Genomic DNA, 15,172 nt, shown 5'->3' on the forward strand with positions numbered 1-15,172 from the left:
AAGAAAATGATTTTTGGAACACTAACAGACAGTCGACAACCACGCAAGAGCACCCCAGGTTGCTAGTGGACTAACTGGGTATCCGTCTATTAATTATTAACTACAAATTCTAATTTTAAAACTTCACTAAATCTTCAACATTCCTTATTTCTTTTAATTTTACCAATCCTTCAAGAAAAATTATTTCCTTCCAAATATACCTAAAAATCACCCAAAAATTCATAAAACACCCCAAATCATTAATTTGTGCTATGAATGGAGGGTTTTTGTATTGCTTGAAATGCAAACAAGATATTTTCATTTGACCGATTTTAAGCGGCGTGAAAATGGCTTTTAGGTGAACCCCCACCTTAAGTTAGATCCTGATAAGGAAGAAGAATGCGATCCGCATCACAGTGCTGCAGCTTACGGCTTAAGAAACAGGTAAACGATCGTTGTTGGCGGCTTTCTACCTCTCCTTGTAGACGCCTCCATTCTCCGTGTTAATGATGTAAAAAATTGACCTCTGAACAAACCCCTTAAAGGTCTTGGGATATCTAAACACTTTTCTGAAAGATCCGCATTTGGCCCGTTCGGGACCAAAGGTACACACCGGGTTTACTAAATTACGCGCTTCGGCATATATCATTCCGATTTTGCGACTCAACTGCTGCGCTCATTTGCGGAATGCGATTATTTTGAGGGCAACGTTTACTTAAAAATCCTCATGGATTTATAAAAAAAAAATTGGTTACTTTTGGCGGAAAGAATGGGCTTGCTAACTTTCGCCGTTCCGAACTACAAAACAGTGCTAGGCACAAAAATAAGTTTCCCACACTGTTTTAGGAAGAGTGTCATGTTCGGGTTGTGTTTTCTTGCTTTCACGGGGGGCGGGGGGTGGGGTGGGGTTTTAAATAGAGGCAGTACTTCATCAAGGGTGACGCAATATTGCGTCCATAACATAGGTCGGTTTACTTAAGATGTCATTTTCCAATCACAAGGAAGGAAAGCTACAGGCCTTCAATGTTGCAATGCTTAAGACTATTCTTCGGCACTTTGAAGTACCTTTCCGAGCAAAAGATAGAAAGGCAGACGTTATTAGGTTGTTAACGGAGGTTATCCAAGAATGCAACTGCTGAATAGAGTCTACTGTCCCTTTTATCAGGCAAAAGGGACAACAATATTTCTTCTTGTAACTGAATCAATTAAGCTTTTATTGTGCAAGTCTTTGTTAATTTTTTTTCCAAAAATTCTTTGGCATGTTGAGTTTTTTCGTATTTGTTATGTGACTTTTACCCGATAACACGAAACAAACACGCTTAATTCGATAAAATGTTTAAATAATCTAATTGTTTTCTTATAAACCCGCCAATCGAACACTGTCGAGCTCACTTAACACACTCTTCATCAAGGAATAACCAAAGTTCGAGAAATCAAAATTCCAACTAGAATTCAAGGCTCGATCTTCAACTATCCATTCTGTCTCGGAATTCCCAGAAGAGAAAGCACATAGAATAACAAACCAAATACAGACTGAAATATGACCATTATGACTGATGCTAGAATTTTCATATATCGAACTTAAGCTGCTGACAACGTGTAGCACGGCCTATTATATTGGCGATTAGTGGTTGGTTGATTCATCACGCCTTAATAATAATGTACTATATGGCCTACTATTACTAAAGTTGCTTAAGTTAAGGTATCTAGACATTGACTGTACACATTTCACCGTTTTCAAGCAAAAATAGCAATCAGTTTAGTCGTGATGGGAATTCATAAACATGTGATTAAAATGTGGACTAGACGTGAATAGACACCCTATTCTGGTTTTCGATTCCTCGGCTTTTGGAGTCCAATCCTCGTTTTCACAACTTACAGTGTATCTTTAAGGACTACCGTGTACTCTCGTCCCATACAGCGTAAAGGTCAATACGTGAAGGACTTGCCCACTGTAAAATGTGAATACTCAATTTTATCGGTAAAAAAAATGTTCCCTAAAAAGGCAACTGTTGTATGTCGAATAAAGCACGTTTGGAAGGGCGAGACTAACAAAGGTTAGTGGCAAAGGTAAGTAAACTTAATGGTCTACACTTCCGTTCAGTTTTCCTGTAAATAAAGTACCAAAAAAGTTGCCTAATGGCATTTTTTATTATTATTAAGTTTAATAATATCAATAATTATAACAAAATATTACAACAAGCAAATGCGATGACCTTTCTAAAGTCTCGCCTGTGACTATGCCTCCAATGAAAGCGTTAAAACTATTTATTTAGTAAATAAAAATTACGGTTTGGCTGCTGAACTTTTAGGAATAATTATATTTCTGAAGATCTATTTATTAAAAAAGGAAGAAGACGAAGAAAAATAATTTTTTTCGGTTAAAAAATCATATTTTACTTCCGGGCGGCAAGAATTTGGAGAAATTTCCCGTCGAAGCAGCCGGTGTCACGCAACGCGAATTCTGCATATTTGAGTCGAAATTCAGCATCAATCAGTGCAAATTTCAATCGAAAACTTTAATCCTGAATCGCGTTTTGCCACAAGTTTTATTGCATAAATTGATAGAATACCTCTTTATCTTTAACTAAAACATGTTTTTAAGTCTAGGTTAGGTGCCACTTTTAAGAATTTTGTGAAATTTCTGAGGCATATTTTGGTACAGTTTGCTTACTTAATTGAATTACTAGAATAACGATAACCTGTTTTTGCTGATTACAGAGAAATACGGCTAAATCGTATTGGAACAGTAAGAAGAAGCAATATACTTCCAAATGAGTACAAATGGTCTAGGTTTTAACGGCCCGCAGTAGCTTTTAACGATCGTTAAAAACCTGAATAACAGCGTCTAAAATTTGCATATTTTAGCCGGTAACGGTCGTTCAGAGATGAAATGCTGATAATGGCAGTAAAATAAACTATTTCTTCATTCTAACTGCATTTTCGTTATAAGGATGGATAGTGGTATTGATGATATAAATATAAGGCAAAAGTGTTTTCGAGTCTGAAATCGAGTGGAACGCTTTTAGGGACATTGCCTTTTAAGAAGCTACTTCGGCGACAGAACGAGAACGTCGCAAAACAACAGAATTTAATGAAAAAACCAAAAGCCCTGTACGTGCATTTTTAAGTTTGTAACACTTGTTCACCGGACCCGGCCAAACAACAACGGGAATGACCAAACGGATGCTTTGTGGAGAACGTGAGCATATGATGGTAAATTTTTCATTCACTCTCTCAACTTGAACGGCGTTCTCACCTGTTCTGTTCTGGATAGTTCGGCCACATTGTAGAAGTTGAACGAATTGGAATAATAGCGAAGTAGAACAAGTAACACGAACTTAAATTTTCAAGTGACGTTTTCGTTGCCGTTGCCGTCGTAGTTTCTTTAAAGTGAACTTATACAACGACAACGGCGACAGCAACGAAAAAAGTCACTTGAAAATATTCCTTTATTTTATTTGTGTTACTTTGAGAATATCTCAACACACTCAACTTGTGAAAAAACGGCGAACTAACCAGAAACCAAATCGGGTAGAGTGACACGCAGGCTTATGCTCACCTTCTTCACAAAACCTTGAATTTGGACATTTCAAATTGTTGTTTTGCAGAGGACGTGCAGAGAGATTGTTTTTGCTCATTTAGCCTATTGTTTTGCGGAGTTGTCGTTGCGTAAGTTCCCTAAAGTCCCCATTAAGCTGTGTTATACACTAAGGAAAGTATCTTTTTCAGCCGAAGTCCTAACTCCCAGAATTAACTGAACCTTCATTTATTGTGAGAGTCTGGAACTAAGTATAAGGGTGCAGTATTTGCGAGACTGTAACACATTATGAGTGTATTGTGGAATTCACTTGCCGTGCCCCTCATCGTAGTCCTTCTGTTTCTTCAACATGTCATGGACTCGCATTCCATCCTTACTCATCATCTAAGGTTCAACTTACCTTTTTGTGCATTTTGATGGCGTCTACAATCAATTCGATGACATTATGGTCCTCCATTAGTTCAAGATTCTCCTCTGGAAAAAAGGAAAAAAGAAATATTTCTTTGATAGCAGTTTCCTGCAATGCTGCTACATGACATAACATTTATTCAAGATCCAGCCACCTCATAACGTTTCCCTACTGAAAAAAGAAGAAGAAGAAGAAGAAGAAGAAGAAGAAGAAGAAGAAGAAGAAGAAGAAGAAGAAGAAGAAGAAGAAGAAGAAGAAGAAGAAGAAGAAGCAGAAGAAGAAGAAGAAGAAGCAGAAGAAGAAGAAGAAGAAGAAGAAGAAGAAGAAGAAGAAGAAGAAGAAGAAGAAGAAGAAGAAGAAGAAGAAGAAGAAGAAGAAGAAGAAGAAGAAGATAAAATTCATATTAAGAAAACGCTGAAGTCCATTCTTGCACCGGTTTAAGTTTTCGGCTTAAATAGTTAGAATTTCAGTGGAATCCACGGAGTGGCTCTCCTCTCCACTGTTTCCAGGTCGAATTGGAAATTGGAAATGTTGGTTTTTGTGGAGGGAGGAAAACCGGAAAACCCGGAGAAAAACCCTCGGAGCAGGGACGAGAACCAACAACAAACTCAACCCACATATGACACCGAGACCCGGGCCACATTGGTGGGAGGCGAGTGCTCTCACCACTGCGCCATCCCTGCTCCCATTCTGTTGGCTTCGACAACAGACCTTGGTAAACTGTTCCATTCATGCACAATGCGGGTAGGAAAAGGGTTACACTTCGCAGGCTTAACAAATAACTTATAATCTTGAGTGTTTTCCGCGACTGAGTGAGTTTACACTTGGTAAATTCGAAAAAGTCATCAAGCATTCCACAGGAGAAAGATACATTCTGCGTGTTTCTAGTGAAAAAGTGTAGGCCAGTTTAGTTTCTGCATGCGATCTTCGTATTCCATCTCTCCGCGTTTTTGGCCGAGAGCGAGACGAGAGGTTCTTCATTAAACTTTTTCTAACGCTAGCATGCCATTGGACAAGTATGGGGTTCCAAACAAGAGGTGCGTATTCGAGCCCCGGGCGCACAAGATATTTATATAACGAGGAGAAAGCTTCACAATTCGGACTGGGCGGTCAGACCAGCCAGTCTGTAAATCGGATGCGTCATTTTGAACAGATGGTGCAATAAAATCTTGAAAAATAATCACTCCGAAAATGGTACGTGCTATTTTGAAGAAATTCAAAGGACAAGCATAAAACTTATCCTTCAAATTGGTACAGTCCGTTTACAAACTGACCGGTGTGGCCAATCAGTTCTGACAAATAGTGAGCATCCTAAGACAAGTAAGAGATCATGATACCTTCCATGGATAGTGACCACAAGGCTGAACAAGCTGCCTCCACCAGCTCCACATCTGAATTGTGCCGTCCCATCGCAAGCACAATGTCTTCCAGTCCACGCTCCTCTGACACAATCTTACAGTTGGCTTCTAAGTATTGACAGTCAACATACCGACAATTAGCCGAAAACAAGCATTATGTAATGTACAGTGTGAATCTGGCGTCTAGAGGAATTTGAGGTTAAAGTACAGATACAAATGGCGTCATGGGCCGCAGAAAGTGCTTGTTACAGATCATAAATGACGTAATCCAAATTTTCCGTCTCAATCTCCCTGCAAATCATCACATTGACGAGTTTTGTTCACATTTTAATTTTGTGTGAGATGACTAATATCAAAACAATGAATAAAACAGTTTTTATATGGCCGTGCGTGTGTTCTCTGATAGTTCACGTACCCAGGACGTCAAAACGTGGTGAAAAAACACCAGTCACACTACTCGCCTGTGTTTTATGTGATTGATCAGATACACACGTATGGCCACATATCATTTAACACATAGACTTCATTTGATCATACAATAGAAACTCCCTTCCGACCACCCCATTGACACAAACACCTTGTTATCACGGCCATTCTTCTTCAGTCCCCTAAACAAAAATAAACTTATAAATGCAGTCTTTTTCTTATCTGAAAACGCAACCCATTACCACAATATTATGACCAAATGTTGAGATCGCCTATCATTAGAATAAGAAAGACAATCATACCACTGACTGCCAGACTCCACAGCGCCCCACAGCAGTTGGATGCAATGGCCTTATTGTCAGGAAAAGCTCTCAAGGCTGATAACAAGTCCTGAACTCCTCCAAAACGACCGATAATTTCACCTGCAGCCTCTGAATTGTGAAGCAAACGTTAGTGTATTATGAAAGCTGTGTAAAAATCTGTTCATCATCATCATCATCATCATCATTTATTCGCCTTACTAAAAAAAGAAATCATTCAATTTACAAGTCAGGGTAATGGCGAGGAGACCCCAAGAAACCGCCAGGCTTATAAGAGATGCTACCTCGGCGATCATTGCTAAATAGAAAATTTTATCTGTCGTACTGTGCTACAGCTGTAGGTAAATTGAGATCTGGGAAGTACTGGATTCCTATGTCTTCGGGCTAAGTTCGACAACCATGCCTACATGTACCTTGCTGCTGACAGCATGTAGTTACCACTTAACCACTGTATAAGGACGACAAACTGTGAAATTATGGATTAGCAGCAATCCTGTTAATTGTCACTGGAAACCGAAAGGAAGTGTACTTACAATTAAAAATAAAAATAAATAAATCCAATAAAATAATCAAGTGTTATTGAAAAATTACGTGCCGGAGATGTGATATACTTCCTGATTTTTCGAGTCCTTGAACTTTTTGTTAATGCATACTGTACGTTGTATATCTCCATTAAAGTTACATTAATAAACTTTTTAAATGGATGATTTGATTAAACATTAAGACAGAGCACCCATGAAAAACGTGGCCCCATGAACAACTTGGTTCCGATAAGGGCACAGCTTTCGACTTTAATTCCTTAAGCAAACACCTGTGTTTCGCGTACAAGGAAAAATAATTAGTTGTCACACTCACCATCAGCTGAGAGAGCCATGAGTAACTGGCAGCCACAAGCTTGCAGTTCTGAAGATGAGACATGCGACTGTCCAAGAACAAAAGTGATACCCATAGTCAGCTATACAGTGCTGATATAATGGCATGCAAAAATGCTAAACATGAGGCACAATGTTAGAGGTTTTAAGGCAACCTAGTCAGTAGGTCTTCTCTCTTGCCTCGTCGTCCACAGACACTGAAACAGGGCCTTAGTCTCCACGTGAAGCCTGCGCAGGACTTTGTGTAATCCTACTCGATCTGTAATCACTTGTGATGAAAAGCAGTCCTCCTATTTTGTTAATCACTCCTTTTATTACAGACCCAATTGGACTCCACTTAGTCGTATTACTATTATTAATCACATAATGTCGAATTATAATAATTCGAATAATTCTTTTGGCATCTCTTGGACAAAACTGGCCCCAGTTTCAATTCTTTCTATGTTAAGAGTACCCATAAATAAAAAGGAGATTGTCTAAGCACGTGTTAAGTAGTTTTATTTTTAGCAATGGGGCTGCCAACAAAATCAGATCTTTCAACATTCTACAAGTTTAGTAACTGTTTAGTTTATTTCAACCAACCTTCATTGCTGCTAAAACAGGGCGGATTATCTCCTCTGTGAACATCACATCATTATCATCAGCTAAGAACAAACCAAATATTATAAATTGCTATGAGCTTCATTATGAAAGCAAGGCAAAGTGCAAAGCTTTTCATCACATGTGAAAATTAGTTTTGTTTGAATATGAATGATTTTACCTAATGTTGATTCATAATAAAAATTTTGCACTTAGCGTCACTTTCATAATGAGGTTCAAAGCAACTCGGAAATGGCCTATTATCATTTTACAGACCGAGTGCATGCAAGACATCCTTTTCATTCATTAATTTTAATTAATTTATTATCATTATTATTATTATTATTATTTATAATTATTATTATTGCTATTATTATTATTATTATTATTATTATTATTATCATTATTATCATTAATTATTATTATTATTATCATTGTTTAATCATACCTTTAGGGAAAAGATTGATAAATATTTTGAGAGCTTGAAGATGAACATCTTTGGACGGCTCTTGTTTTTTGTTTTCATTCATCATCGTCTCTGCAATTTGCTGCTTTGCTTTTTTATTTAATGTCACGTCTGAAAGAAAAAAATTGCAGCTACAACATGTTGATATATTGTCATACAGGCATAAGAAGGGTGAACATCAATTACAAAAACCTGGTTAGACTACATTCTCAATGGCAGTGACTAACATGGCAAGAATGTGTAATGGTGGCTAATGGAGAGAAACTTAACTTGTCACTGAATTACTGAAAAAATGCCCAAAGTTTTAAAAAGTAAATGAAAAATAAAAAAGCAAGCATAGTTGGCATAACACTTGACAATCAAACTACAGACACAGTTGCAGCCCTTGGTTTCAGGATTGACTTGTAATAATAAATTTATTATTGATTTCTGTGCAGTTACCAGTAATACAAAACCAAAGAAACCAAAGCTTCAACCTTCAATGGAGAAAGAAACAAAGTGACCAATAATAAATTCTAACCACGCACTGTCATACAGGTTGGGGTGTGGTTGACCTAAGCCACATTGGTGAGATGTGAGCACATTCACCACATGCCCAACAAACTTTCAGCAAACAAATTAATTTTGTTTTGGTTGTATTTTAGAACATACTAAAATAATTTGAAAATTACATTATTAGTTAAACAGGGAAAATTAATACTAGAGCTAGAGACTAAAGAGTCATTGACATCAAAACGTTTACCTTGCTTTCTTGTGATTTGTTCCAGGTGTTTAAGGGCCTGAACCTAAATTGGGTGAAGTAAAGTAAGACTTCTTCAAGGAGTGCGTGCAGCCAATAATTATTGATATGCTCTTGTTTTTTATGTCCATTCTAACCACTTGAATGCTAGTAATAATTATTATTAAAATAAATAACTTCCCCCTTTTGCTCTCTCGAGAAAAATGTCCAGATTTCTCACAAAACAAGATGAAAAAGAAAGAAAGTATAAAACACATTAAAAAGTACTGTTCAAGAGTTTTGTTTGAATGGTCACAGACACTTTAGGTAATTAACTTTCCTTCCACAGACACAAAAGTTAAAATACAGCATAATTAGAGCCCCAAAGTCGAAAGTACAGCTCAATGGAATTCGTTCGGATGGTCGCACTTTAGAATTTCATTTACACTCAATAGTTAGAATCATATTACAGTAATAGGGTAGATTAAAAAATAGAGTAACTGAGCTGGGAAGCAAGGGTGAAATATTCAGTAAAATATGGTACCTGGCATGCTACACTATCTTTGTTTTTCTTCATGTAATCTGCAAGGAATAACATCCAGGACCTTAGAATCTGTGATCAATATTGGTTAATTAGCTGAAGAATATTAAAACAGGCTTGAAAAATTTGTCTTTAAAATGAGAAGGCTTTTTCTACAATAATGGCAACTTTTTAAATACCAGTAATATTAAACTTAACTACCACAATCAAAATTTACTCATTAGTCAAGAAAAAAACATTGCAGTTTACATTCACTGTGCTACAAAAATTAACAATGATAACTTCACATGAATGTTGATGAATTGTATAATAATTATTGTTGAATTGTTACACAAAGTACGTGTACAGAACATCTTAAAACAGGAGGCAGTGTGGTCTAGTGGTTAAAGGCACAGACTCATAATCTGGACGCCCCAGGTTTGAGTCCCCTCTCTGAAGACTAGCTGTATCTGTTTCATTGTAGTCCCCTGTTCAGTTCTCGGCTACGCTTTGTAAATAGCCAACTGGTAAGCCTACCTGCCAGTTGGGATTTTGAAAGTCTGGAGTTTCTGTTCTGTTTGTTTAAAATATTTGTTTGATTACACAGCCCCACAAGCTTCTAGCTTTAAATCTAACCGTGTATAAATAAATTTTAAAAAAACTTACCTAAGACTCCTGCAACTCCTTTGTCTTTTGGTACTGGCTTAATAGCTGCAAACAAGTAACAATTACCATAATGAATCTTAATTTACAAGAGAAGAAAAACTTCAGGTGATGCTCCATACTGTAAATCTAAGCCCAAGGTTGTCAAAAGTAGCCAGCCACAGGTGCCGCCTACTCCAAAACCTTGTGACAACCCTGCTAAGCCTATTGTCAAATGCTGCTATTCTAAATCAATTTAGGATTGTTGTCGTTCTATTACATTCTTCCTGACAAAACTAATGTCTCAACCGTTTATAATGCTTTTAAAATGCATCTGACCCTGGGTTTAAAAACCAATTGCCTGGGATCCCTGTAATCATTATGGTTACAGACCTATCCAAGCTGCTATGCTCTGGAACAGACTCCACCTTAAATGTTATCCAGAAATGTGTGCTTTCATTGATAGTAAACAGAAATGAATGATACATGTACATTGTATGCTTGGGAGCAGGGCAAGTTCACTTTACATTTCCACCAACAAAATTTTGCAAATACACAAAATTCTTGCACCCTCTTACAAGAAGGTAGACGAAAGTGATAAGACCATAACATTGTTACCATAAAGATACTTTGAAAAGTGTCTGTAGATACTTACGTTCTTTCTTGGCCCCTTTACTGGGAGATGCCGTGCTTCCTTTACCCTGTTTATGACTCAGTGCAATACAACTTTTCACGTATGGCAGCTCAGCTAACTCCCTGAGTGAAGGCGAAAAATTGTATCAAACCAATGCCTATTCCACAAACAAACCATGTACCTACCCCAGAGCTACTGTCAACTGTATCATTAAATATTTTGTAAAAGACGAATCTCTCAAAAAATATTTTTTTTCTGGGCTTTGTGTTCACAGGTTTCTTAAATAAAAGCATTTTAAAGAAAAAATTGTCACTTTGGTACTTAATATGCAATTTTAAAAGCAATTTACTTTTTAATTTTGTTAAAAAACTACCGTAAAAAATAACATAATTTATTAAGTTCTCAAAACTTTGCAGAAACAAAATCATGAAGTTAATTTCTGATTGCCATGCTGTGTCTAGATTTCATTTCCTTTCCTGAGCACTAGAAAGTCACTCGTTATTTTTTTTAACTTCTGATCTGGTAATCTGACTTCAATCAGTTATTTGCAAATAAGGAAACCACACCCTTGAGTGTTTTATAACAGAAAAAACACAAAACAGGAGAAAATGTTACAGTGCGACGTACCTTATCATGGCCACCCAACAAATTTTTTGACAACTTAGCCAATCAGGATACACAAATTTGACTAACGGTCTCTTTCCTTGCAAAGTCCAACAGGCAAGTCATACAACAACGAATTATTGTATTTTCATTATGGCTAAGTTGTAAAAAAAGGTTGTTGGGTGGCCACGGTAAGGTGCGTCGCACTGTAAAAATACTGATTTTGTGCGCAAAAATAGTAAAATATTGGAAATTACAGAAATTACTCTTGACTTATGAAAAAAGAATTTCCTCCAACACAGCTTGAGACTCACATACACTCTGCTTTAAGTGCCATTATATGAGCACATGAGCACTATTGAAATGTTTTGAATACTGTGCCATTAGTATCAATACTTTTCAAGGAGCCCATGCAAGTAACACCAATATTGATTAATGTTGTACATTGACATTCCCCCACCCTTATCAATTGCCAAGTTCAAACTGATGCCACCAGAAAATTGTCAGAAACATGTCACTTGTAAACTGTATAAAAATAAAAGTTTACAGTCAATTAGGAGTAGTACAATTGTCTCTCCAACCAATGCATCATATGTACTCACTTCATGGTTGGCCTTTGTTGGAAGTTTCTTCTGAGCATGGTACGAATTGTTTGGCATAAATCTTTAGCGTATGTCTGAAAAACAAGAGATGGCAAAAAACATTTCCGTGCATGCTTTTAATTAATAATTTTGAGACAAAAATTGTTTTTGGTGCCTATATACAGGGTGTTTCAAAAGTTCGTGGACATTTCAAAAAGTCTATACTTCATCCAGATTTCCTATATTTCTCTCCATTTTCTTGCAGATATTAACAAATCTTATTGTTTATCGATTTTCAGAACTTTGGTATGAGTCAGATAAAAATCCCCGTTGAAATAAATATTTTCCCGCCAAAAGGTGCAAATCTGTGTCGTGTGTGTTTCTGTACTTTCCCGCCATTTTTGTCTGTTTTCAGTAGCAACTACATACTGTAGATTTTCCACATCTTGATATAATTTTTAATTATGAACCCTAAAAATGCAGTCTATTTAAGAGCACAGGCAGCAATTCTAGGATCATCTGAAGTATCTGTTCGAGAAACGGCTAAAATACTGCAAAAAAGCAAGAGCTGGGTAGCGAAGTGGTAAGGTTCACAAGAGTTTTACGACAAGCCCAGAAGTGGTCGACCGTTAGCCCTTGACAGAACCGCAAAGAAAGTTAGAGAAAAAGCAAAGTATAAAAGAGGAAATTCTACAAGAAAAATCAGCAAACAACTGAAGAACAAAGGTCTGCCTGGATCTGCACCAACAGTGTGGAGGTATATGTCAAGAAAAGGATGAAAACCTTTGAGACGAAAAAAGCTTCCACTTCTGAGCAACAACCAGAGGAAAGCTCGCTTAGTATTTGCTTGTAAATATCATAAATTTACAGCAGATGAACGGGAAAATTCTCTTTAGCAATGAGTACCTTAAAAACCTTTTTCATTTTCCGAACCCTAAAAACGATAGCGTATGGGGCTCACAGGAGAGTCAAGTTCCGCCATCGTACCAATTTAAAGGAAGCGCCAAATGGATGATTTGGGGTGGCATGACAGGCCACGGCCTTACTTCCCTACATTTCATCCCGCAAGGACAGACTGTAACGGCAGAGTACAACATCACAAAAATCCTTGAGAGAGAAGTGAAACCTCTTTTTAGCCGAAGATCTACAACAGAAGAGCCTGTAAGACGAAAGCTTTTCACAAATAATAGCAGTGCGACCCTCGTTCAAGATGGCGCACCAGCTCATACGGCGAAAGCAACACAGCAGTGGTGCAAGAGAAACCTCCCGAATTTTATCCAAAAAGATAGGTGGCCAGCAAATTCACCTGACCTTAACCCCATTGAAAACCTATGGAGCATCATCGACGAAGCTGCATACAGAGATCCGATCCCTAAGACGATGGGAGAACTAGAATCAAGGTTACGGCACGCCTGGCAGAACATACCGCTAGCAAGCCTAAGGGAGCTAGCTCGTTCCATGCCGCAACGGCTCAAAAACGTTATACAGAACAATGGGGGGCACTCTGGCTCTTGATGGTTCAACAGTGGTCATAGGAAACTATGTACATAAAACTGGAAAACCTTCATTAATATCGGATTTCTAAAACTATCATTTATTTGTATTAAAATAAAGTGTCCACGAACTTTTGAAACACCCTGTAATTAAAGCCAGTAAAGCACAAGTGTTCATCATGAATGCGATTAAAGTGAACAAAGCTTCATGATACATACAGTCGACTCCCGATAACTCGAACCTCGCTAATTTGAACCTCATGCTAACTTGAACCAGTTTTCCCTTCCCTTCAGGTCATCTTCTACATAATTTTACCCTCGATAACTCGAAATCTTGATAACTCGAACTTTTTTAATTTCCCTTGAAGGTTTGAGTTATCGGAAGTCGACTGTAATGCATAATTTTATGGCTTTACCAAACCTAAAGCAATTACTAGCATGCCCATTGAAAGAGACTGAAACATTGAACACATAAAAAGGATACAGCTATAAATTTTTCTTCGAATGTCTCAGCATCAAATAAACTCAAACTGAACCCAACAACAAAAAGACCTCAATTTGACAAATGCAGGTGAAAGAAAATTGAACATTAGACAAACCTTTCCAACTTCTTTAAGTACATCTTCCAGTTCCTGAGGCGAGTGCTTAATCTGGAATAACTTAGATGAAATTTGTGATTGCTGAAAAATAGAAACAAAAACAGTGAGATGTATGATAAAGCATTAAATCGGCTTAATTGTATAGCCGGCTAAAAAATATTGCCTTTAGTCAATATCGTCATGATGCATGTATGATTAAATGCTTATAGACTGCATGGGTTTGATTACATGTACAGAAATATATTATTTCAATTGTTTCTCGGCCAAGCCCAGTGTAGGCAATCGAATGGAGTCAATTGAGTTCGACCAAACTCAAAGAAACTTTGTTGTTCGACTGAGTTCAATCAAGTACAGTGTATGATTACCAAAGGTTTGATTGCCTACACTGGGAGTCAACGATAGCTGTGCACAAGCTGTGGAATTTTAATAAACGATTTATCTTATCTAGCAGATGTCATCTGTCAATGACTCATCATTCTCCTCCAGGTTCACTACCATGTCTGCATGCTGTACACTTCATATCACAAGTAATGCTAACAAAATTGTAATTCTGACAGTACAGTCTAGTAATATATTAGGACTGAACTGCATAAGCTGTTGACTGAGTTCACAATTTTTCCTACTAAACCCTGTTATCGTTTTTGGCATGATCATTGCAATAATTAATTTTTGATATTATTTTGTTAACTTACATCTAGGAATCCACATGTGGCTAATTCAAGAACTATACACCCTAGTGACCAGACATCACTCCGTTCATCGTATCTTAAAAACGTTAAGAAGTATAATGTGTAGGCTGAACATCTTGACATAAATTCAGCTGGTACATATTTTTATTGTATCCTAAGAAACAATATAGATCTACAAGAGCTCCCAGCCATGAATTTGATGCTGCGCAGACCATGACAACTTGCCCATTCCATGATTTATTGGTGACAAGATACCCAATATTACACTCACCTTATGGATGCAATTGGTGCAATTACCAAATAAAGCACATTCATGAAGCCATGATCATGATGATGATGATAATAATTAATAAATAAACAATTATAGTCTTGTTGCCTGTAATCCATTATAAATAGCAGTACACATTAATATTAAGATGCAGAGTCACACTACAGAAGATTGAAAACTACAGGGGAAATCCTATAAAACAGTTTTAATTAGCAGGACTGCTGGTAAGATCTTCAATATCTCTACCAAAAGGATACGGCCTTTCTAATACCTCCGGTGCCATCCAGTTCATTGTACCTAAAATTGGCACAGAAAAAATTATATTTAGCAATTGAAGGGCTGACTGGACAATGGAAGCAAGTGATGATTTGGCCTGAGAATTCACTCTACTTTGGCAAACAGACAAGTTATGGTAATGTTATCACATTGGAAATCTACCAGAAGTTCCATATTTATTTACTTTGTGACGTTTGCT

General features: G+C 37.2%; 1 protein-coding gene across 1 annotated transcript in view; it reads right to left on the reverse strand.

Annotated features, from left to right (window-relative positions):
• Positions 1–15,172, reverse strand: part of LOC146469702 (serine/threonine kinase-like domain-containing protein STKLD1) — a 32,667-nt gene that overhangs the window by 7,871 nt on the left and 9,624 nt on the right. The window contains exons 10-23 of the mRNA XM_085123005.1: positions 14,955–14,994; positions 14,433–14,505; positions 13,741–13,821; positions 11,670–11,743; positions 10,486–10,586; positions 9,855–9,899; positions 9,213–9,250; positions 8,693–8,735; positions 7,933–8,061; positions 7,488–7,549; positions 6,889–6,955; positions 6,016–6,144; positions 5,267–5,395; positions 3,921–3,994 (exon numbers count right to left, since the gene is read on the reverse strand). Coding sequence (XP_084979131.1) covers positions 3,921–3,994; positions 5,267–5,395; positions 6,016–6,144; positions 6,889–6,955; positions 7,488–7,549; positions 7,933–8,061; positions 8,693–8,735; positions 9,213–9,250; positions 9,855–9,899; positions 10,486–10,586; positions 11,670–11,743; positions 13,741–13,821; positions 14,433–14,505; positions 14,955–14,994 — 1,085 coding nt within the window. The remainder of the gene's footprint in view (positions 1–3,920; positions 3,995–5,266; positions 5,396–6,015; positions 6,145–6,888; positions 6,956–7,487; positions 7,550–7,932; positions 8,062–8,692; positions 8,736–9,212; positions 9,251–9,854; positions 9,900–10,485; positions 10,587–11,669; positions 11,744–13,740; positions 13,822–14,432; positions 14,506–14,954; positions 14,995–15,172) is intronic.

Source organism: Pavona decussata, unplaced genomic scaffold, assembly GCF_977016875.1.
Source record: "Pavona decussata unplaced genomic scaffold, jaPavDecu1.1 SCAFFOLD_120, whole genome shotgun sequence".
Classification (NCBI taxonomy): Eukaryota; Metazoa; Cnidaria; class Anthozoa; order Scleractinia; family Agariciidae; genus Pavona; species Pavona decussata.